We start from the raw sequence: 26935 nt of genomic DNA on the forward strand, positions 1-26935 counted from the left end.
CACATTTGCCTTGTTCAAAATGAGATACTTAGATTAATGCGCATTAACAGGCAATAAACTATTTTTCAGCAATATTGATCTTTCATCTCGACAAAGTTAGTTTAAAGAAAAATGAGAAACTGATATTTTCCATCAACTTAAAAAGCTTATGTGTGTATGGACATTTCTTAACATTACATCCGACAGAACTTACAACCTGTCGCTATTAGCTTACGTGATAATATCATTAGAATTAAAAGTATAATTAAGAATAGTTAAAGACTTAAAAACTTTTCGACGGGGTTACAGATTTATTCCAATTGAAACGAACACCAGAATAGAATCGGTAAATCCATGAATCGCGCTTATGTAGGTTTCCTTATTGTTGAGCGGTCTTTTTGCCACACGTAAAGAGTGCATGAGCGGTAAAATCAAAACATACGGTAAAACATTAGGGCAACCAATAGCTTTGTAAATCCGTCTATACAAAAATGTCTTGCCATTCCACATATTATTTTGATCGTTAAACTCTCTAACAATAATGATGTACTAGAGAATGCATACATACACAATGTTAACACTGTCATCTGGTACATTTTGCAGCTATAAGGTTGATTAAAAAAAAACTATAATATAAAATAACAACACAAATGCCTTCAGAGACACTTGAAATAATGAAATGTAACTGGTAAAGATTGTTTAATTGAACTTGATTAGAACATGCTTTTCTTTGTTTACAATGAGCTTAGAACTGACAGAGAAAAAATAGAAAATATCTGATCGTATATTTTTTAAAACGACAATTTTTGTAAATGTAAATGATCTTCTGTGTATCTTTAAAGTTTGAAAGTGGAATATTGTCTGTTCAAGGAAAACTTGTTTATGTATATTTTTTTCGGTTCAGTTCAAAGGAGAAACTTAAAAATTCATTAATCAAGACAGTCCCTTTTATCTTGACAGCACTTTTTTAGACCTGTGTCCTGCTAAATGTTTTGTAAGAAACTAAACACTAAAAAAAAGGTAGAAAGCTTGTTACACATTATTGTCGGCGGAACAGTTTCCAACAAATAAAATTAACGATCTATACCTAAATAATATTCTAGTAACATATATTACTGTGTTATTGCGGTCATCAGTACGAATTAAAAAGTGCATTGAAAGTTCAAAATCTGGCGCTCGTTTGTTTTTTTGTTTGCAAGTTGACAGGAACCGATCCAATTTTTCGCAAAATATCACAAAATTGTACTTACTGAATTTGATACAGACTATTTTTGAAACTATGTCTGCCATTATTTACTTTATTATTTTAGTAAAGATGCAAATAAGTAGTATTACACTTTTGTACCTACAATATAATTTGCATGCAATGTAAACCGGATTTTTGTGTTTCAATTTTACCAGAACCGACAAAATATGTCATGCAAAATTCACTTTTTAACATTGAAGATGAGTTAAGGTTAAGAAGGCGTAATGAGCGGTATTTTCAAAAACAAGATGGATTCTTGATAACCTGTTTAAATAAAAGCAAAAGTTGATCTTTACCCGATGTACAACTATTGAAAAGGTCAAATGCACACTTTTTGCGCAAATGACGTCGAAAATTTACGTTTTAGCCTACCGTAAATAGTTGTGACTTTGCCGTTTTTATGGCGATTAATTTAATTTCGGCGCAACATTTGATTCAAAAAGTATTTTTTCCATTTTATAAAACAAGCCCTTTGAAACTTACAAGGTGATGTAATTTTTCAAATATGTACTCCGACTATTCACCGAAGGAATGCTTACTTTGACAGTAATAAATTTCAGGGCTCGCGCTGTCGATCGCCATTTGTTATTATTTAATTTAAATGGCGAATATTTTTTTTTGATTTGGCGACAGAAACTGGCGATTATTTAAGCTGCAGAATTAATTATGCCAAATAGGAAAGTAACCCTCGGTCAGCTAGTTGTCAGCGAAGTGTAGAAAATCGATAAAGTGGACTGTACTCAAAGCGTGGGCCAACTATGACGACGGCATTGCCTAGGCGGAAGAACGCAGACGACAAATGAAGGCAATCTGAAAAAAATCATACAGTCTTACTAATCTAGCATTATAGGAGATGCTTTCAACGGGCTACTTTTTGAGAACGTCTTCCCCCGCCATGTAACTAGCACCAATATTCTTCATTGCAGACGACAGTTAAACCAATCTATCCTGGTAGATTTCTGATGAAAACTTTATTCGCCGTCTATAATTACCGCTGAATAATTATCTGTCAAAAACATGTTATAAATTCAGAGACCTACTAACTGACGATTTCAAAACACCTTTACAATCTAAAGTATTCGAAGTATTTTCGAAACGTGAAAGTGCTGAAAAAGTAAAGGCCAGATATTGTTAACAGTTAACTTCAGAAAGAACTGGGAAAACCAGTCTTTTTTTTTCTATTTTAAGTACTAAAAAGTAACATGAACGATGCGTGCAAGCAAAAAAAATCAATACATTCTGGCATTAACATAAGTAAAATCCTTCCAAAAACACACACAAATATTAGTATTTATTGAACAAAGTATCAAAATCTTGTTTATATTTATTGAACAAAATATCAAAATCTTGTTTACAGAATGTTGTCATTCCATAGTGAGCGTAGTTGTCAAATATTACGTATTTTCGCGACCCGATTTTTTTCTTTTCTGGACTGTTTAAAAAGAATCCTGAAAACACTTATGATCTATATAAAGAAGAAAAAAAAGCATGAACACGATTCTTGAACACTGTAAAATTTCCCCTGTGTGCAACTGTGCGTTGAGTGGGGCTTTGGCTATTGCCAAGTTCACAAATACCTCTCATTATCGATCATTTCAGCTGCCGTACACAATGTTCATTTAAAAAGATGAAAGTTGACAATGTATGAATGGCTGTATGTCGATGTTGAAATAACTTGCAGCCCGGCCCAGTTGTTTTTGTTCTGTGTTAAAAAGATATGCTTGTATTATTTTATATATGAAACAAGGAGCAATCAAACACGCTCGGAAGATAACAGTTAATTGTTAAAACGCGAAAGTTCATTGTTATCACTTTTGCGAGTTTAACAACGCTACCGTTTATTCATATTTTTGTCAGGACAGTGCTGTTTTTTTTTAATTAGGAGTGTTGTTTTAAAACAGTCCCTGAGCGGTCATGTTTCGGGGAATCGGGGTTCTAAATTTTTTATCTTTCTTATTTTATACTTCAGCTCATTCATATCACCCGGTTTTGTTCCAAGCTTAAGTTGACAATGTAATCGATTTAGCGGCTATATCCAGCTATAATATTGAAATTTGAAAAAAATACACATACTGATAAAAACTGTGGAAGATTTCATCTGAGTGTTCAATATGAATACGGTCAAATGCTGACAAAAGTATAGCCATTTTTTTACTCTGAACATATTTTTTTTTTGTTTCTAGTCGTTCATTCCAGCTTTGATGGAAATGAATTATATCAGAAAATATATTAAAAGTAGGCAGTAGTTATATCCACTCCTTTATAAACAAAAATTAGATATATAATTGTTTAAATATGACGAAAAACTGGATGCGAAATGAAATCGTTAGCATACAAGCTGTTTACCGTAAACGCTTAGATCGCAAAGACGTGGCGTCGTGACGTTCCGCTAGATGGTGCTCTCATAAGCCTTCTTTACCTTAATATCAACATTTTAGCTTTATATCCTTATGTGAACTGTAAATTACCTGGTCGCTACCGCCGCCGTGTAACGGTTAGCGTTTGAAACAATGGTATTACGACATGTAAACGTTTGTGCACCATTTTTTTTTCACATAGACAGAGAAATAGTTCGTGTTTTCCTTAACCATACCCTGAAGCTTGTTTGTGCTCAGGTACGATAATTCATTGGCTTGAAAACGCAACCTTTCCAATCGTCAATTTTCAAGACTTGAGCTTCAAACGAAGTCTTGCAACATTTGGTCATGGTCGCTGTAAATTTAAAAGTTGAAATTAACACTCTCGTTCTGTCGCCTATCTCTTAATTTTAAGTGAACAGAATAATCCAGGATATTAACAGGAATAAATCATTCCAGTTCCAGGAGAGTTCAAGTCATTCTACGGTGATCCAGAGACAAGATCGTCCAAATTTTGATCCTCTGATAATGCACTGCTCGAGTCTTTATCGCTCTTTCCGTTATCCATGTGAGAGAATCCATTGTGTTCTACCTTGCCTTGAAAACTGAACGGCCATGTCTGAAAAAAGATAATAATCTCTTATATCTATATACAAGGATGAGAAAGTTCAAAGGGGACATGTGTGTGATTTTATTTATCTTCCGATCACGAAATACTATGTCGTTCGAACAACATAATTTAGTCGCAGCCAAGAGTTTGTATGTTGTCCAAAAAACGTCATGTAAATACAACTGTCCCAACAATAAAGAGACCTTTTGTTTGTTTGTTTTGGGTTTAACGCCGTTTTTCAACAGTATTTCAGTCATGTAACGGCGGGCAGTTAACCTAACCCGTGTTCCTGGATTCTGTACCAGTACAAACTTGTTCTCCGCAAGTAACTGCCAACTTCCCCACATGAATCAGAGGTAGAGGACTAATGATTTCAGACACAATGTCGTTTATCAAATAGTCACGGAGAACATACGCCCAGCCCGAGGAACGAACTCACGACCCCGCGATCCGTAGACCAAACGCTCTACCTACTGAGCTAAGCGGGTGGGCTATATAGAGACCTTACCGTATTTTTCAAAACATTATCATGAAGTTAAAAAGCTTTGAAATACATACAAATGTCCATATAGTTCTCGAAAGTCAATATGCTTATCATAACAAAAAGACATAGTTGTGAGCATATGAAATATACATATAAACGATTGAGGAAATGATACTCTTCTTGGACATGTAGAGCAGAAACATGAAAGAGATATAACATATTGTTCCATTTGGGTGTATTTCTTTTTCAACAGTGATTTGGATTGCTAAACAATGGTCCGATAAACTGTTTCGCTAAAACATAGAACAACGGGACAGTCTGATATTCTGCGAATATACATGTTGTAAAGACTGCAAATGTTAAGACTTAAATGGGACCCGAACCCAGGATCTCTCACCGTCCTTAGAGCGGGCACTCTACCACAGCGCTATAACAACAGGTTCTGTAATAATGCAACGTATGTGCACCCTTATTCTCTGCCCGACTTTAGCAATGTAGGTGCATCATTATTGTCTAACCGACTTTATTACGTAACTCGGACAGTTTTGTGACAGTGGAATGTTCGGTGTACTCCGGATTGACTTATTTTACGCTAACGGAAATGTTCGTGTAAATTAATATTATAATCTAGTTTTTCCAACATTCGGTAAAAACTGCCCATATTTCTGTTAGTCTCTTGTGTTCTAGAGTATGAATTTACAAACTGGCATTTTCGGTGAAATAGTTTATACTTGCGCTTTTAGAAGGCATACGGCGAAGACAGTGAGCTTTATGGAGTTACCATGATCCAAAAACTCCTCTATTTTAATGTTAACAAGGCATGTTATATACCAAACTGTTTGGCATTGCCTGTAGTATCTGGAACTGCCGGCATAAGTTGTCAAAAATGGTGGCGTTCCAAGAAATCCAAGACTGCGTCCAAGATGACCGCCATAAACTGCCAATTCCGTGAAAACTTTATGAAACAGTATGACCGTTTTATTTATAAAGGTAGTGCTAGATATTTGCATGGATATTACTCATATTATAATGTGCCTTAAATTGACATGCAGCACTGCCTACTTCAAGGTCAAGGTCATTTCAAGGTCAAAGTGCAAAAAATACCCAAATAATTTGTCATATCCTCTCTATTGTTTCTTATTTTACATGATTTTTACATTCAGTTTGATAAAAAAATTAAGGCGAAATTGGTAATTGCATGTTTTTCAATTGAAAGTCATATTTTTGTTAAAAAAGTATTCATATATCGTGGAAACAAATACTTTTCACACCAGTACATGGTGTCGAATATTGCTGAAAAATCGGTGTTTCCATGATAATTTAATGTTCAAATGCAATGTACTAATTTTAAAGGTATAGCTAAATGTTTGCATGAATATTATTTATTTGTATTACATACAACAAATTGGCATACAGTGCTGACTATTTCAAGGTCAATGTCAAGGTCATTTCAAGGTCAAAATACAACAATTACCCCAAAAATGATAGTTCTTCTCTACTTCTCTCATTCTGGCATATTTTTGTATTAAATATGTAACTTGTAAGTCTGTATTCTTTCTTTTATAACTTCATTTTGATAAAGAGTATTCATATTTTGAAAAAAAAACAAAAACAACAAAAACACCTTTTTTTCACTTCAGTCCGAGATAGCGCATTAAATCGCTGGGACCATGACAGTTTACTGTTTTAATTTTAAAGTTATAGCTAAAAATATAATGTGATTATCAGCTGAGTTTTTTGAAATGATATCAACCGACATTTAGAAAAGAGCATTTTAGAATGGCCGTCTGCTAATGGTAAAAAAAACCCTACATACAGCTTAGGTCAAGAATTATACCATCTGAGGTCATAAAAAAGACATTTAGGCCTACTATAAATGGATAATGATTTCAGTGAATTGAAATCAACCTTTGAAAAAAATCCAATGAAACAGGAAAATATTTTCATTAAACACTTACATGACTTTATTAAAATATCTATAAAGAGGTTTTTTAAAACGTCATGTTAAAATATAGATACTGAAAAAGCAAGAATTTTCTCCTCCTTTAACTTTCAGCATTGTCCAGGTTGTCTTCTGTTACACTGTGAACAAGTATTGGCAGATTATATCAGTATAATATCACTATCAACAAAGGCAGTCACTATGGCATTCATTAGTGCACAGGTAAACAATGTCATTAAGCAGTTTAGGTGGAGCAGCAGACTGAGTCATCATTTGTGGAATGAACACCCCTGTTTATAATAATCAACAGCATATCCAAAATCTACTGGATCTGGCAATACAACGTTTGCAACTAAACCAGCCCTCCAGATTAACATCTGATAGGCACATCGGAGCAAAGGTAGCATGAAACTATTGTCTGTTGGGGAAGTCTCCTGGGTTTCGTCCTTGATATTTCAACAGCAATCCTAGCTCTTAATAAATTCAATGATGTGCATTGTTTACAACCATACAAGAGCCCAACAAAGAAGACCGATGCAGCATTTACTAGAGGTGACAGTTCATGCCCTGATCCAAGATTTGTGAGTTCTGTCAGTTTATCAGCATACTTGCTCATTATCTGAAAAGCCTTTTTTTCTTGTCTATGCCAAAGGAAGAAAAGCAAGCATCACAATCTGTGAGACAGTAAACTGGGAGTGAAACTTTTCTCCCATCAGGTGATAACTGTTCAAATATCACATGTTCAGGAAGGTCGCATACCCACTATGTTGGTTTTCTCATGGCGTGGCTTATATGATCAATGCAAAGCTCTTTTAAATAGTGAACAAGCAAGACCAACACATCAGTGTCAGGACTAACAACAACAATGTTGCTTACACCTACTGTTTTTGCATACACCATATGAAGTAGAATTCTGGTGTCGGCTTCTTCTTGATTTGAATTATCGTGGAAGGAAATTGTATCAGAACATACTCTGAGAACCTTGTCACCAATTCCACCAGAAACATAGACATCCTGGCCATCTTTCAGCAGCGTGTGGCAGTTCTCGTTAAGGAACTTGGTGTACAGTTTTCTTGATTCTGCTTTGCTCTTGCCGTTGGTCAGTCAGTAGCTTCTTCCAGTTAGGAATTTCCATGTTGAATTGCACGAAAACGGGTGTAACAAGTGACACTTTTTCTCCGCGTTTCTGGCGAGTGGAGGAACTATTTGAAATATATTTGTCAAATATAACATGCAAGCATGACACACCACCACTTTGGAAGAGAATATGTCTTCAAAATGTTGAAGCCAAATCAAGGTTTAATCAAATTGACCTATAGTGTTGACTGGAGCATTTCCACAATATCCATTCTATCAAAACCAAAACAATCTAACCCCTGGACACTCTTGACACTACAAGGATATCCAGTAATGTTTTCCAACATTTGAAGATAATCAAATTTCTTTGTTGACATCATTATGCCACCATCCGTGAACAAACTTAATGAAATCGGTGAATTTTCATATTAAAGTACACGTTCAATTGGCACCTTTTTGAAAGCATTTATTGCCAACAACTTCCAGTACATGTCCTCTCCATTTATCTGAACAGTCTAAGATTTGACTTGGACCTTGGATTTGATAGTGCTCATGGTTTGATCTTTGTTCTTGACAATGGTTCAAAGAAGTTCTTCTGCACAGGATGATTTTACCAGTAATGAACCTCTCTGAAACAAAGTTATTGAGTATTTGCTTTCCTGTCTGATGGCAATTCAAAAGACTAAGATCGACCTCAGTAGAACCAAAATTCACCAGTTTCGGTGGAGGGATGGATCAATGAATGTTTCATTGAATTTATCTAACATTTTACTCACTCCAGCATTGTATTTGAGTGTCAGTGTAATGTTTGTTTGAATTGGAAGCTTGGCTATAAACATTGTTCGGGTTGTATACCACTGCATATTTGGCAGTTATTGGCCTGGACAAAAACCAACGGGACAGTGTCTTGTCATTATGTGTGATGCCTATAATGTTACCTGAAGATTTTAAAGCTTTATTTTCTGTCACTTCCAGGACATAACCGTTTAAAAGTTTAGTGACAAAAGGGCCATTGTCAAAATTTTTAGACAATTGTTTAGGGATGTCTTTCATTACAAGCACTTGATAGGACATAAATCTTGAATATACTGTACGATTCGAAGCAAAGAGAAATGGCAAAAGCTTTGTCTTTGCATACTGACTGACATCCCATATACCATGTCTGGAAGATGCAAAGTACATCTTTATTGGTAATGACACCTCATTTAAATAGTCATTCCAGAATCTGAATAATGGAGAAGCCTCCCTACCCTCGGACCTGAACATCTCAATGAAGGGTAGTATACTGGACTCTATATGCCATGTGATTTCATTTGACAGATCACTATGATGAGATACAGGGTTGATGTCAAGGGATTTTAGATCCTGAAACAGAGACAGTGAAAGAGTTTTTGATTATTTTTTTTTCAGACCAAAGATAAAACAGCTGAAGAAACCTCCTATCCAAAACCTAATCAACCATTATGATTGCTTTCAGTGCTCTATCGAAATCTTTTCCAGACAAAATATGCTCTGCAGTAAGTTTGGCAAATACAATAGAATCAACCAAGAGGTCCTTCAGACCAGCATCACCATATATGAGCCGTGCCATGGGAAAACCAACATAGTGGGTATGCGACCAGCATGGATTCAGACCAGCCTGCGCATCCGCGTAGTCTGGTCAGGCTCCATGCTGTTCGCTAATAGTTTCTCCAATTCCAATAGGCTTTAAAAGCGAACAGCATGGAACCTGACCAGACTGCGCGGATGCGCATGCTGGTCTGGATCCATGCTGATCGCATACCCACTATGTTGGTTTTCTCATGGCACGGCTCATATATGCCCAATCCCACCAAACAAAGCCATCATATTAGGCATACCACATTCTATTGGTATAACACCTTTAAACTCGTTTGGTCGAGCCCAAACAACTTCTAATGCCTTAGTAAGCAATCCCATATCAAAGACGACGGGGCACACAACTTGACCAAGAGCATCCATTTGCTCTTTAGTACGTTTCATGATAGTAAAGACTGTACTGAAATCACTGGGAGGAGCCATAATGATAGGATTAAATACTATTTCAGCAGGTACAGACAGACGATCACTTCGTATGACTACCTGTCAAACCGTCCATGGGGGATATTTATCTACTCTATCATCACAGATGCTAACTAATTTGTCTCTGCCCATGTGATACATAATCTCTCAGTGTCTAAACAATTTCAGTATTTAGACAATTGAGTTCTTTAATCTGTACAGGTGGGCTCAGTTGTGGTGTTGGTCGCACATGCACACACATACATTTCGATATTATTCCGTTGCAAAGTATTACAAGAGTAATTAAAAAAGGAATATTTTGGGACAAATACGCTAACTGGTCCATGATGTACATTAATTACATCTTATTTTTAATTACATGCCTTGTTAAGAACAGTTTTGACCACATTTGATGTAAAAATCTTTAACTATAGTGGACATATCAAATGTTGGTGTTTTTGTTTTACGTTGACCTTGAAACGACCTTGACATTGACCTTAAAGTGGTCAGCACTGTATATCAATTAGACATATATCATAGAAATAAATAATACTCATTCAAACATTTAGCTTTACCCTTATTAAATAATCTCTTACATTTTAACATTAAATTATTGTGGAAACAGCGATTTTTGGGCAATTTCGGACACCATATACTGGTATGAATACTATTTGTTTCCACAACATATGAATACTCTATTAAAAACTATAACTTTGAAATGAAAAACGTTCAATTACAAATTTCACTATTACATTTGCAACCAAAGTGAATATAAAAATAATTTAAAATAAGAAATAATAGAGAGGAAATATCAAATTTTGGGGTATTTTTTTGTACTTTGACCTTGAAATGACATTGACCTTGACCTTAAAGTGGTCAGTACTGTATGTCAATTTGAGATACATTATAATATGAGTAATATCCATGCAAGTATTTGACATTACCTTTATAAGTAAAATTACCATACTGTTACATAAAATTTTCACGGAATTGGCAGTTTATGTCGGCCATCTTGGATTTCTCGGAACGCCACCATTTTTGACAATTTATGACGGCAGTTCCAGATACTAGAGACATTACCAAACAATTTGGTATATAACATGCCTTGTTAACAGAGGGGCCCCACTTCACCTTTAGATCCCCTCAGATCGTAGGTTATCATTAAATTTTAGTGTTAAAGTTACACCATTATGATCCGACCTATAACCAGGAGTAATGTTTGAATCTATTGCAAAATTCATAACACTGTCACTTATTAAAAAGAAGTCGAGTCTTGATTGATTCTTAATTGGATTCAGTCTTCTCCATGTGCATTGCCTTATATTTTCATTTTGAATTCGCCAAACATCTACAAAACCACAATTTTCAATAAGGTTAGTGATATCTTTTCTAGCTCTTTGATTATTGACTGAGTTATAATTTTCATAATCTAAAGTAGGATTAATAACCAGGTTCCAATCTCCACATATTATGATGTGATCATTTCCAATACTATACATTTTCTGCAATATACTCACGGCCATTAGATAGCATTTTGTTCCACCAATTTATCAGCTCGATCCAACGATATAATATACTCACGGCCACGAACTCGATCCAAAGACATAATACACTCGCGGCATAAAATATGATTTTCTGTTGTCCATCAGTTGTGCTATTGGTAAGATATTATACCCTTCTTATATTAATAATTCACTTAATTCGTAGCATCTGTTAGAAAGCATTCTCTTTGTGTCAAATATTGCTGCAGATTTCATTCGCGTTATATATATATATATATACTTATTCAAACAAATTTAGCACAGTATCTGACAATAATGCATGCTTCTGCATAAATTACCATGGAAACGCAGAAAATCCGAAAACTGTCTTTGTGATTTAAGTGGTCTAAAATGTAAACATAAATTTTCATGCATGAGTATAACTTTGTTAGATTTCTGAATATTAATATCTGAGACAGTCATATTTTTCTTTACGAAAGACCTAAAGATAACAAATCAAAAACATGGTAAAAGTCGGTGATAAATTACGAGTGACAAGCATTGTCTAAACATTGCATACACAGTGTGGTGTCTGCTTTTATGTAAGACAAATTCGTGTGTGGTGGGTTAATTAATTCATTATGCATTTATCACAGTTATTGCGTGTAATATGACAGCGACTGTGAGACAATTTATGATTTACAATATGGGCATTGAATAATGTAATATATACCGCCATGTCATGTATTTTGTGAGGTACTAGTTTCTTACGATATCTTTAAAATGTAGGTGTTTATCAATTGAAAAAAAACACAATTTATATGGCACGTGATCCCTGAAAATGTATGATAGGGTAATATCATCAAGTCCAAAAGGTGCATCATAATGAAATCCAGGACAATGTGCAGTTTGTTAAACAATTTTGTTCATGTCTTTAAAACTGGTCAGTCTCATTTATACATCATTTTATGACTTTTTCATTCAAAGAACAGAAATGTTAGACCCCTTTTAGAAATGTTAGTCATCCAGCTGGCTTACGGAAGGTCGGTGGTTCTACCCAGGTGCCCGCTCGTGATGAAATAATGCACGGAGGGGCACCTGCGGTCTTCCTCCACCATTAAAAGCTGGAAAGTCGCCAAATGACCTATCATGTGTCGGTGCGACGTTAAATCAAAAAAAAAAAAAAAAAAAAAAAATTATTATCTCCCAATGGAAGTTCTTTCAATATTGTTTCCTGTTTTACATTTCTGTTTGATAGATACCGTGAAATTTCAGTAAACGGAACCGAAAAGGCAAGTTTTTAAACTTTTTGTAGCTTTAAACAAAATTAACATAATAATTATTTTTTCTGCGCAATTAAGATAGGCCAAAAGAGAGGTAATAACAATTTTCTGCTAACCATATATATTTGTCAATACAAATATCTGACATACGTTAAAGAATCTCATATCCATATCATTCCTTATGCAAAATTTATTTATCACATATATACATATGCTTAAAATGACTATTTGGCTGGGCAACCAGGATCGAAAATTTAAAGTTTAGAAATACGTCAAGTGAAAATCGAGCATGAATTATGGTCTCAGAGAACATGAAGAAGTGTAAGTGATTTGAACGAATCCATCACATGGCCCAAATCGGACTAATCACCTTTAAATAACAATTTTTATTTTATGCTAACTAAAGAAATACTGCATTCTATCAGTGAAATAAATTCCATATCAGTCACTGGTTATCACTCACAGAATCATTATGTTGCCACCGAATAACCATAAAATAAAAAGAAAATTTGTTTTTTTTTTAGGGGATATGGTATATATCTCATCTCGTAGTGATAAAATTTTAACATTTTATCACTACTGGATGAGATATATATATATATATAAATATCATATCCACTCAAAACAAACAAATATCTTCTATAAATCAATATCAAATAATATGTTCTCCCTTAGAACTCTTTAACCTATAGCCAGTCTGGCGGCATGTGGGTTCGCCTTTGCGACCAGTGCAGACCCATCCGTGCAGGCTAACCATGGTCTGCACTGGTCGCTTTTCAGTCAGTAAATTTTCAGTGAACACCCCTTTGAATAATAAGTGGAACTGCCCAACTTGAATGATGGACCAGTCCATTTTTAAAAAATTTAGCCGGGTAAAGGCTAAAATTATATTGTGACAAAACGAAACCAGGGTTTAGTGTCATATAAAACAAGATCTGTCAAAAGAAATTTGAATTTTTCAACTGAAGATAATTGCCGCGATTAATATTCTTGTAATCGCCTCGACGATTTGATGCAGGATGGCACATCTGGAGTCATATATCCGCAACCTTTACCTTATATTGAGACGATGGGAAGTTGTTTGCTACCTACTTAGTCTAGAGTGGGATTTAAGAACACCGGATTGGAGTAATTGACATCTAGTACACGGATTAATTACTTTGGCAAACGGTGTTAAATTCATATATTATCATTTATATTATCATTTTAAAAGAGTAATGTTAAAATTGTCAAAATGTCAAGTCTAAACTATATTACTTTAATGCAAATTCATATGAGTCAAAAGCTAATCTATTCCGGAGATTTTCCGGGAAAATGGATGGTTTTATTGGAACTAAGATATACACTGGCTCCAGTAACTAGACCTGATATATAAAAGAAAATATAAATAAAGAATATATCATAGTCTCGGCGCTAGGCTAGGTATTTTCTATCATATATGGCCCGGTCATGGTGGTGTTGCAGTTACATGCTTGGTTGCTAATAATGAAGCCCGGCGTTCAAATCTTGGTCCAAGAACAAAAAAAATCTGAAATCCTCTTTAGTGTCCCCCGCCCAGTTTCACAGTTGTTGCTCTCAAACCCCATTTTGATTTTCCATTTCCTGTCCTTCTTCAAAGAACAGTTCACATTTACAGCTCTCAAACCTACTTTGATTTCTCATTTCCTGTCTTTTTTCACAGACTATAATCTCCCGCCCAGTTTAACATTTGCAGCTCTCAAACCCCATTTTGATTTTCCATTTCCTGTCCATCTTCAAAGAACAGTTTACATTTACAGCTCTTAAACCTAATTTGATTTCCCATTTCCTGTCTTTTTACATAGACTATAATCTCCCGCCCAGTTTCACATTTGCAGCTATCACACCCCATTTTGATTTTCCATTTCCTGTCCTTCTTCAAAGAACAGTTTATATTTACAGCTCTCAAACCTAATTTGATTTCCCATTTCCTGCCTTTTTTCATAGACTATAATCTCCCGCCCAGTTTCACATTTGCAGCTCTCAAACCCCATTTTGATTTTCCATATCCTGTCCTTCTTCAAAGAACAGTTTACATTTACAGCTCTCAAACCTAATTTGATTTCCCATTTCCTGTCGTTTTTCATAGACTATAATCTCCCGCCCAGTTTCACATTTGCAGCTCTCAAACCCCATTTTGATCTTCCATTTCCTGTCCTTCTTCAAAGAACAGTTTACATTTACAGCTCTCAAACCTAATTTGATTTCCCATTTCCTGTCTTTTTTCATAGACTATAATCTCCCGCCCAGTTTCACATTTGCAGCTCTCAACCCCCATTTTGATTTTCCATATCCTGTCCTTCTTCAAAGAACAGTTTACATTTACAGCTCTCAAACCTAATTTGATTTCCCATTTCCTGTCTTTTTTCATAGACTATAATCTCATTTACAGCTATCAGGAAGGTCTAATACGGGGAATAGAAACTCCGTATAAATCAGTACATTTATCTGTATTATGCTGTCGTCCATACCTGTAAATATCGACCGGTCGTTAGCGATCGATATTTTGTTTTCGCCACTATCGATTAGCGTGTAATTAGCATATTACCTCATGTTAATCATGGAGCTATATACACTTTTTGTTCAAAGGGTTTACCATTCACATGTTAAGTGGCGATAATTAGATGATCAGAGATGAATCTAAAGGGATTCTGAAGGAAAAACAGCATGTCACTGCATGTGGTGATATGCTTAATTATTATGAATTAACTCGAGCTCACTTCCCTGAAAACATATTTTACCACTTAACTTCAAACCTGTATTAAAGGACCGTATCAGTTGTTCCAGCAGCTATCAATGTCTATTTTGTTATCCTTTTTCTTGTTTTTTTTTCACAAAACAGATTCATATTTACAACTCTCAAACAAACTTTGATTTCTTATTTCCTATCTTTTTCTCGTAGAACAGTTTCACATTTACGTAGATTTTCCATTTCCTGTTTTTCACTATCACTAGAAAAACCTTTAACGAATTTTTAATGAGATCTTATTGTGGGAACTCTTAATATTTGTGCCTTGTGTTTTCAGATTTTTCTTATTTAATTTTCAACAGCTTTCACATATCACTGCCAAAATTTTGCTTTGAATTTTTATATGTGTTCAGTCTATAAGAAATAACTTACTTGATCACCGCTTTTATCTGTTGTTATTTGGTATTATAACAAAAGTTATATGCAAAACGGTGGGAGCGCACTACGTACAATCAACGGTAAAAAAATTGAATCTATAATTCAAAACATATTTTCTTATGTCTTTACAAGACTTTTAACTTCCATTTTAAGACTTTATTTCTTCCACAAAACTATAAAACAATTTAAAATAAACAGCTCATATTTTCCAAAGCAGTTTTGTTGATTTACTGGATTTTGTTGTAATAAACAACGGATCATTACCCTTTGTAATTGCAGTGTGTTTAATGCTCTTTCTTGCTTTTTCAGATGTAAAATGGCCATTAATAGCACATATTCAAGTCGTTTATGAGCGTTGCCAATGATTTAAGGGCAAGAAAGACTGCGCGAGACTTTCATTGCAGTCGACTGCAAGATAAGTGATAAGACGCAGTGTAGAAATTAACGCAGAAATGATAACCAATTTTTGTTAATTGTTACAAATGGGGACGTAAAGATACAGTGAGCAATAGGTCAGGACAATTTTTTGCTAATAATTAAGGCAAGCTGATTTATTGTTTCGATTTTTGTGGAATATGAACTGGGCTAGGATCTTGTAGCTTGGTTTTTGGATATATAAGTCTTCGATACCAGAAAAGATTCTTTTTCTAAATAATATGATAAAAACTCTTGAGTTTTTGACATGAAATCTGTGTGAAATTTCAATACCGGCCATATGTTTATTTTCTTTTTTTTTTATTTGAAGCAAACTTGAAATAAGTACAAGTTTGAATTCTGACATTTTTAAAACTTTCTATTCAGAATTTTCAGAGAAATATCTTATCGCTGATAATGCTTAATCAGCCTGGCATATCAGAAAATCAGATATATAATATATATATGTATACTACCTTTCATCAGAATGTCGGCTCTGCGAAATAATAAACGATTTTAAGAAAAATATATCCCCAGCAGTAATTTATCGTAAAATAAAAGCATTGTTTTGGTGTTCAGATGGAAAGGTTTTATATCACGAGGAATCCTATGCACATAAGACTGAAACTGTGTTAGAGTGCAACAAAATCACTACGTGTACGTCACAATTATTACAATACATGTCATGCTGGAAGTTTGAAAAAATGTGGTTCATTTGAAAAAAAGTAGGGTAATCTCTAGACTAGCTCCAAGGATATCACATATTATCTTTTTTTTTTATTTTCATCTCTGAAGTTGTAATTTTTAAGCAGCCTGTCTAAAGTTCTTGGCGAAAATCTCAGTAACAGACTGGATACTGTTGAAGAAATAATTTATCCGAAATAGTGATATATGTCTTCGAGTAAATCAATTGTTTGGAGTTCGGATGCGAAGAAATTGCATATACATAAAATTATATTTGCTACTAATAGCGTTAGGCAGCTGACCTATTTAGAGTTGCATAGAAGTAGGGAAGTCGCACAGAAAACCAGCATTCAGAGTCTGTGGTCGCTCACTTTCAGTTTCTTAATCGATTAAAGCTTTCACTTCATAGTTTCTACTTCATATACAAATAAATTATTTATAATATTGTCAATCTATAAGCTCACAAGAATTGACGAATCTGCACGTTTCTGCTATTTTCGTATCTGGTGGTTAAAAGACCAAAGAAGGCAAATTTGATTAAGTCATTTAAAACAAGTAATGCATTCAAAGTAGAAATTCATTTTCTGTATTTGACAGCTTTGTCATAATATTGACATGTACGCTTCAGGGCGTAGTTTGGCAGAATTCAACATGTATGCACTATATTTTCAAAGCCCCGACATCCTTTTTAAAAATCACGAAAATATTATCAGTCAGAATTAGGGAATAACACAAAATTAAGTTTTATTTTTGGCTTAAATAATTGAAAATATCAAAATGGCGGGTAAGCTGCTTTCTGTGGTATTCATAATAATTTTACAACTGTGCAGCTTCTATGTTTTAGAATCATTTAAGAAATAATTTAAAGCAAAAGAGTGCTTTCACACTATTTATGCACGATGGGCGGTTATACGTCGGGCGTAATAATTGCACGAGGGCACAGCCCGAGTGAAATTATTTGTACGACGTATTACCGCCCGAGTGTATAAATAGTGTTTAAATACGGCTTTGCTATAAATTATTAGGATTCTAATATGCCCTTAATCTAAACAGTAGATAAAATATAGAAGCGCTCTTTCTTGGTCGCAACAAAAACTTTGACGTCACCGCACGTTAACGTGACGTCATTCTAGCGTAAGAGTGTTTTAACAGAGACAAGCATATAGAATATTATTTCATTCACTAGGACTCATATACAGGCATAAATAACATTCCTAATGATCGTAAAATAACTCGCAACTATTACACAATTGTGTAGAACAGATATGCTTTGTTTAATTGATTTCTTTTAAAGAGGTTTCGGTATTGTGTAAAGAGATTTTTGCAAGTGCTTGATGGAGTGTACATTTTTTCATAACCTGGTTTCTACTCTACTTTAATTCAAAATTTGATGCACAGTATAACGTTTTTCTATATAAATGTATATGACGGTTTTAGCCCCATGATGGTCTGTCCCCATGTTCACACAGTAATTTCAGTCTCAGCTGAGTTTGATGGTATAATTTTATTTCTCATTTATAGATTAGAATAAAAAATTAAGTTTATGTCTATTTTTAAGTGTCTGTGTAGAACTGAGGGTCACTCTCGGCTGGAATTTTATCTTAAAGTTCTAGTAAAATTTGCTGAAAGAATTTCAATCTCAAACTTAGCTGAGACTAAAAAATGTTTTGTGAAGATTGACTCTGTTACTTGTTTATGAATGACTATGCATCAGAGGCAATTTTATCTGCACTTCCCTGAAGCACATTTTGATGTGCATGAAGTCGCGTCAGAAGAGTCTGATATCGATTTAGTGTATTACGATTAATAAAAGACAGCTAATATTATCTCAAAACTAAAAGATATACATTATTTTATACCAAAAATTCAGTAATTTCAAATAGCCTAATTGCAGTTTAACATAATATGTAAAGCTTTTATAGATCGATACACGTTATAATAAAACAGGATTAAGTCCCAAAATAAATATGACAACTTCAAATTCCAATATAGTTTCAGGTTTGAAAAACGTATTTATACTTGAAATAAACTAATACAAAGCATTTAATTTAGGACATTAGTTTTAGCTGGTAATTTTCTTAACATGCTATGTTAATAACCATGGCTTCATATTTTATGGAAGAGTTATTTTAGGGATGACAGGATCTGTTATTATTTGCCAATTTAAATGTCCTACATCTTTCAACTCCTAACAGGTCTGGCCACTTATAACCGTCCAGAAAGTAAACACTAGAGCACGTTTTTCACTGACAAACACGACGCCGTCTTTCAGTGGTCACTGCCGGCTTGAACACATGCTTAATTTCCAATAAAGTATCAACAGACTATTGATTTTTTAGCAATCCATTAATCTACCGTAGTCTAGAGATATGCAATCTGACCGTAGAAAACAAACGGGGTCCGGGAAAAAGAAAGAAAAATCAATAACTTTTTGTAAAATGTAAATAATTTCCCGTTAAATCGACACGAATAAAATAACAGAATAGAATTATACGATTATAATTTTCTTTTTGTAAAAAATATCTGCAACGGGTGACCTGCGAATCTTACCGATATGTATGGGGCGGTATTCCCATAAAGGGGTATTATTCACCCTCGCCCCCACTCCATCCCCTCCCGTCTGTCACAACAGATTTTGGACACATAATCTAGGCAATTTATTAATATATAGTTTTACCTTGTAAAATAAAGTGATATTATTGTATCCATCTCATATTTAACTAATAAATTATTTCTCTTTTGCATTAACTTTCTCCAGTAGTCATGTAAACACTGGTGTAAAATGCAAGTAATTATCCGCCACTACATCTTTATTTATCGGTACACAATTGCATTGTTGAACCCGAGTAGGTCCAAGATGAGTTAACACTGTCTTTTATGCCCGTCTATAGAAAATAACAACTCATAATAGAAATGTATAAGCATGTTCATTTTAGCGTTTTAGTCGTGTTGAGGTAACCTACATGGATTTCTAAAGAAACATTGAATATTTAGAAGTCAATTTCACTTACACCCCCTGATACATATATCTGTAGATAAAAACAGAAAGTTCCTCATCTGGATCTTTGTTTAGATTTATTTTACTTTATTTCTACCACGTACATAAAGAATTACTAGAAACCTTTAAATATGCAGATTTTCCTAGCTCGCATTTAAACAAAACACTATTTTAGAGAACATTATTTTTATCTGTGGTTAGACTTTATCTAATTGTGTGTGTGTGTGTGTGTGTGTGTGTGTGTGTGTGTGACCATACATGTACACCAGAATTTAACTGCGTTCCTTCGTGGATATTTTACATTTATTTTCATATATCACTTTTTTCTAGACCGAAATGACACGCCGTTAGAGTGCCAAGAAGCTAAATTCCTCAAAGAGACTGGTAGTACAAATAAAATTCCTTAACAGTCGTAAAAATTGTACAAATGCCACATTCTATTAATTGGACTACTTGTAATAAAAATGTTGTTTTGAAGACAAATAAACTAGTTTCAAAAATAGCTTTTGCCAAAAGTTATAGATTTGTTTCTGTAACTGACACAGTTATATTTCAAAACTATCCATTCGTCATAAATTCCTCCCGAGCACGTGCATCTGTCAAAATTTCAAACGTCATGTTTATATTATATTAATTTTGTATATCTGTAATTTAAACATAACCGTCGAAAAAAACACAAATTTACTCAAAAGCTCCAAGGTATTCAATCTTCAGTAATTTAAAAATGTTTAAAAATGTTCTTAGAATTTGCACATTTACTTTTCACTTTCTTTATCATCTAAGAAAAAGTAACATATAAAATAACGACTAGATCTATTAGCATTTTGCTTTTTGATTATCAAGAAGGGGCTTGGGTCAAAACAACGAGAAAGCACCAACAGTAGAACACTTGTCAGAGCCACCTAAAATGCGTTCTAGTTAGAAAAAATAAAACACTTGTAAAACGGTGTAGTAATTCATATACTTGTATTTGATTAATATTGTCAAAAGTCCTTTTATCTAGATGACATAATGGTTTTTTTAAGTTATTATATAAGCGTATCATGTACAACACTGTTTTAACATTTGCTGAATATGAAACGACTACTGAAATTTTTCTGAAGAATTTTGCATTTCGTCTTTCAGAAAAAAAAGCATGATCGAAAAAGTATAAAATTTATGTTGATATTTTACTCTTTATTTCGAATTTTCGGACACTTGTCCTTTTTCAAGAATATGATTCATTTCCTGTGATATAAATGTTACATGGATATTACTTAGTCAGAAAAATATTTCCATATTCTTGAAAAAGGACAAGTGTCCGAAAATTCGAAATAAAGAGTAAAATATCAACACAGATTTGTACTATACTTCCCTTCGGAAGATTTACAGACATATTATAAAATTTATTTTATAGCTCTTTGATTATTTACACGTCTACAGAAAATGCAGACAAAACCTTTCTCTCTTTAGCCGCTCTCATTCGTCGTTTCAAATACACCATTTTAGATATGTTAATTGACCTGGTGGTTATTAGATTTGTAACATTTCTTCATAGTTTCGAGTCATGTTAATTATATATCATTACACGCTGAATACAAATCATTTTCAGTCTCGTTACATGTCTTGGTTAAATTCAAAATAAGACGCACCAATTTTTTCAGTGAAATTCTGTTCTGATCTGTTCTGCGACGTTAAAATATTAATTATCTCCCATATTTATAAACAAGTCAGGATTTTCCACATTTTGAATTGCCTTCCTATATACTTATAACTCATGATTTGTTCTTTTTTTCAAAAGCCCCTTTAGTTAAAAAGAAACATAAAGCAAACCTGTGTATTTCTCATTATTTAAAACTTTTTGTACCAGTCCTGTCTTGTTAATTAAAGAAAAGTGGCATATCCTTAGGACGGCCTGCACATTTTTATACAATCTTATTTGAGACAAAGGGGTTCAAAAATAAATATCAGAAACATCTATATTTTGCATATTGATAAAAAAAACCCGCTTTTGTGCAATTGTATATGGAACTACCCTTAGTATTGTTTATACCCCAGTTATAGTGTCACGTTTTGGCCGCCACGTATAACTACGTTGGGAAACGTGGCTACAACGTGAGCCAACGTGGTTGAAACGTGAGAACACGTGAACGCTGTCTTTTTCCTTGATTCTTTTTTTCAGTACACAAGATGTTACCTAATGTCTCCGTTCAACGCTGATTTTCAAGAGATGACCGACGAAATATGCCTGCCATACATTTCAATAATGTCACATACATAATTTAACGTTATAAGCGAAATGCTTATATGTCATGTTAATATTCGCCCGATTTAAGAAAAACAAAAGGTAGCTTGAAAAAATAGGTAAATGGCAAGTAATGTTTTCGTGAATTCAAAATAGAAAAAAACAACATAAAACTGGGCCGGATGACGTCACATGACGTCACATGATGTTGCCGCGGGGACTAACATTTACCCAATAATTGTCCACAGAAAATATGATATTGACATATCTACTAAGTCTGCCTTAATCGTCTCATTGATTTTAAATGACAGCACCTTTCCGGGTTTTTATTGAACACCCCTCGTATAACGTAGCAAAAACGTAACAGAACGCGAACATAGCGCGTCCGGTCAGCTGATATTGCCCTAGTCAAAGTGTCACGTTTGGCCGCCACGTATAGCTACGTTGGTAATTTAGGCCAGTCAGCCAGTCATTGCGTGACTAGTTTTAGCTGCAGCGGCAGCGAGAGATAACGAAGCACAGCGTATATCAACGTGGCGGAAACGAGGCGACAGTGTGGCCATCACGTTGCTAGCACGTGACGACAACTTGGCACATCGTGGCACCCGGTTGAAAATTTAAACAAAAATGTGGTTGTCAGAAAAAGGTCACAACGGCGCGGCCAAAACGTGACACTATGGCTGGGGTATTAATACAAAATAAAACTCTGTTCGATATATTCTTAAATAGTGTTGACGATTTTATTACGTAATCACGGATATAAAGTTTGGAGACTGATAAAAAAAGTACTCAGTATCCTCCGCGTATAATAAAAAATAAAGAAAGACAAACTAATTAATATTATGGAGGATAATATATTCGTAAAGGTCAAACGAAGTCATGTTAGGTTTAATTTAGATGCAGTAGGTACAAAATAAACATTGCACAGAAAGATTAACCATTTTTTTAGGAATTAGCATAACTTGATACGTGTAGAGGTGCGAGCGTTTGCATTTTCTAAATTGTGCTGTTATCATATCAAAATATAATCCCTATAAGTCTGGCAAAACCTCGTCTTTTTGCACCATTGAACGTCACTGGCTACACATTAAACTGTCCATCTCCAACGACATTTTTCAAAAAAGAGGCATAAAAATGAATCGGGAAAACAAACGTTGTTTTATATCACACTGTGCAGAGAGCAAAACTTATGGCAAATTTTATCGCGGAAGGATACTAAAATTCCGATTTGTTTATGTTGGAAACTATTTTTCCACTTCTGAAATTACCGATGGCACGCGCGTTTATTGTTTTAGATGAGAGACGTTTTTCTGCAACACTTGGGACGTTTGTTGTTTTAGCAAAGAGTGCATCAGGACTCTGTTTTGCTGGAATTAAGTTTCATTTGTTTCGGTGTAGCAGACGTTTATTGATATAGTAAAGATTTGCAACACTGTGCTATTTTTCTTGTATTAAGGTCCATTTGTTTGCCAGTAAATCGAGAGCTTCCACGTGTGAAGAAAACCCTCTGCAAATCCACTTGTTTCAAGTTACAGATTATTTATTTTTTCATTTTCTAACATTCCTGGGCGCATTTCTTAAAATTATCAGTTTTAATGAATTTTAGTTAGATTTATAAAAAAAAAATTACCAACGCGTATTTCATCTTAAAGAATGTAAAAACAAACAGACAATTTCCAAGTTGGTGTGAACATTACAACGAAGAAAATAAACCTAACTTTTACGGACATATTATTCTTACGCTGTTTATTACAATTGTTAACGTATTTCCCCTTTAAGTAATGATAAAAACATGTACATGTAATTTTGAAACAAATTATTTGACAGTGATACGGATGCTAAAATTTGAGACGACAAACTGGACGCAGACTTCTCAAAATTGTGGTTATTTCTATTATTTGAATGTCTTTTGGTGATGGTCACCCAACTATGGAAAAAGTACAAGAAAAGATTTCCACTACTTGGCTTTATCACCCGTTGAATCAAATTACATATGATAAATCAATAAAACATGATACTGCATTATCTGTACAGAAACGTACAAAAATTCTCCGTCTAATTATTCGCTTTTTGAGACACGCATAATTTGTCCGTTCAGTATATTTCTAAAAAAAAAAATGCTTTTACACACATTTAACAATTGATTAAGGGAGTCGCGTAGACGTTCATTTATTGCATTCTATCACAATAGGTCAAATTTCAAAACCACAAAGTGTCAAGCAATAAATAATGGCGGCTCCCAAAACATCACTTTTCACTCAATAGTCTCTGATAAAATAAAGTATAACATTTTTAAAGGTGGTTCATCAGATTTTGTATAAGTAAGGATTTGTTTGAAAAATCACACTGAGTGCTTAATGCATACCAAGATTTCTTCTCGGGTATTTTAAAATTTGATTATTTTCCTATCCTGGTTGCCAAACCTAGACAGAGTTCTTTTAGCATAAGTATAAATTTCATAAACGTACCTTTTCTAAGGAAGGATATGAATATAGAAACTGCTGCATTGTATTTCTGAAAGATAACATTGATGATTTATATATTTAGCCGAAATTTATTAGAAATGAAAGTTTGTAAAATCAATATTACCTCACTTTGCCCATTGTGGTTTTTGGTTCAGACTGTTGAAATATCTATATATCTGGCAAATGCAAATGTAAAACAAGAAATTATATTGGGAATTAATTCCGTAATAAAGCTGTGTAATTACAAAATTCCATGCGGAAAATAATAAAACATACATTTCTAATAGGGAACCAACTTTTTCTTTTCTTTAGATAAATCTGTAGCAGATTCGAAATATGAAAAACATGTTATAAAATGTTACTTAAATGTGATTGACCACCTTTAAAACTATTTTGTGGAAACGTGAAAATGTCATACTGTGTTACGTGTATAAATGTTTTACAATTAAGTTTAATTGCAAATCTTGGGGTTAGAAAGTGGACTAAGTGATTTTTTATTCCTGTTTCGATCTCAGCCCCCGAATTACACATTAACTGCATTTGTGAAGAAATAGTTGATTGAAAAACGAAATTTCTTTTTTTTTTAATTTGAAGATACATGTAATGTTCTTGTTATTATATTTTAGATATTGAATGTTTAATTATCATGAAGCATTTGCTTTTTAAATTACAAGAAAAGGCACAAACACTATGCATCTCGTTGTAAAAGTTCCTAAGCTTCCCAGTTTTCACAAGATTAGGACATAATTATTATGTCGAAAAGCTGTTTTTCTGACTATTTTATATTGGATGTATTGAAAAGTGTTTTCCATCAGAATAGTTTTGTGTTACCTCAAAAGTTTTTTGTGTGACATTAGTTTGTAACTGAAAAAAGGACGCAAAAACTGCAAAAAAAACCTGATGATGGAAAAAGAAACGTCTTCAATCACTGTTAGAAAAAGAAAGTGGTTAAATTTAAATATAACATGTGCATGGTTTTCTGCAGGTTTATTAATGCCCTCAGGTAATAAAATTGGTGCTAAAAATGTAGTACTGTAATATTATTTTAACTAATTTCTTCATATATATGGACGGAACAAGTCTGTTTATCTTTGGCAATTTTCTCAATGTATGCATGTTAAATGTAATGCAGTAAGTGCATAAAACTGTCTAAGGTGTTTCCTTCTTCAGATTGATGTTTTAACCTTTACCCTGCTAAATTTCTATAATGGACTGTTCCATCATTCAATTTTGGCAGTACCACTTATCATTCAAAGGGATGTTCACTGAAAATATTCTGACTGAAAATAATGGTAACATTTTGAGCTCGCATTATAAGTACAGTTCTTATATTTGGACAGTTTCGAGAATGTTGCAAGTTTTTTTTTAACTTTTGTTTTATACATTTACGGATGAGCCGATTTAAAATTCTAAGCAGCAGCAATATCAGATAATATTCACAAAAATATTCATTTTGTCTTTATATAAAAGTTCCCTCTGAGACTCCGTACTTACCAGATTTAGTGGATGTATAGTACTAGGCTGATTGCACTGTTCCTCTTCTTCATTACCGTCTAGAATCTGTTTTAAATGTGCAATATAACTTGACGCAAGTCTTAAAGTGTCTAATTTCGATAATTTTGTGTCTGAAGGTACCCATGGCAAAGTTGTCTTTAATTTTGAAAACGCTTTACTTAAAACCCTCATTCTGCTACGTTCTCTTTCATTTGCCGCATGTCTTTGAATTGGATGGTGTTGTTTTGACAACTTTCTCATTGAACAATCCTCGTCGTCTTCGCTTTCTTTGTGTTCCTTGCGTCTTCTTGGCATTATCACTGTCACTTTGGGTTAATTCCACAAAATACGAATTATTTCCTTTAGTTTCGAATTATTTTTTTTAATCCTGTCAATTATTTATGACTGTATTTGAAAGGATAATAGTGTTACATTATTAAGTTAGATTTTTTAGACAGATGAAATAGGAACGGTTTTAGAAGCCACAAACTGTCGGCAAAGTGTCATGCTAGTAATCGGCGGTATTCTATTTCTCCTGCAACGATTGAAGATTCGCATATGGCAGTAGATTGGGTATGTTTTCCATCAAAATTCTGAAGTAATAACTCTTATGTTTATCTATATTATACAACCTAATCAACATACCCGTGTCACGCGTACACCTGTCCTTCCTTGCCCTTCCTACTGGCTTATCAGGCTAGAAAATGAAACTTAATAGCGCGGGCACCGTCTTTTTGGACGCCGAATGAAAACTGTATGGCGCAATAAATAAAGTCGTTGAACACTAATTGTACCTAAATTGGTTTAAAGCACCAATAAATACATCAGTAATGATGTACGAGTTAAAGTTATACTGAGATAAATATTCCGAGTCGTTTCTTTACCGTGATTGATGTTTATTTCAGACTTTAATTGTTTTTTGTTTTTATATATGATTACAGTTTTTCTTTATAGTATGTTGATAGACTTGGCGTCGGTATTTTATTTTTATGCCACTATCAAATTATTCCAGATTATAGTATTTTCTCTATCC

At 33.9% G+C, this 26935-nt stretch overlaps 1 protein-coding gene across 1 annotated transcript; it reads right to left on the reverse strand.

The window, feature by feature from the left end:
* Positions 1-26935, reverse strand: LOC123524788 (transcription factor 21-like). The gene is made up of 2 exons (XM_045303258.2): positions 25903-26935; positions 1-4201 (listed from the first exon to the last, which is right to left on the reverse strand). Exons 1-2 carry the CDS (start codon positions 26215-26217, stop codon positions 4064-4066), a joined length of 453 nt encoding a protein of 150 aa, XP_045159193.1. The 5' UTR covers positions 26218-26935; the 3' UTR covers positions 1-4063.

Source organism: Mercenaria mercenaria, chromosome 3 (assembly GCF_021730395.1).
Source record: "Mercenaria mercenaria strain notata chromosome 3, MADL_Memer_1, whole genome shotgun sequence".
Taxonomy (NCBI): Eukaryota; Metazoa; Mollusca; class Bivalvia; order Venerida; family Veneridae; genus Mercenaria; species Mercenaria mercenaria.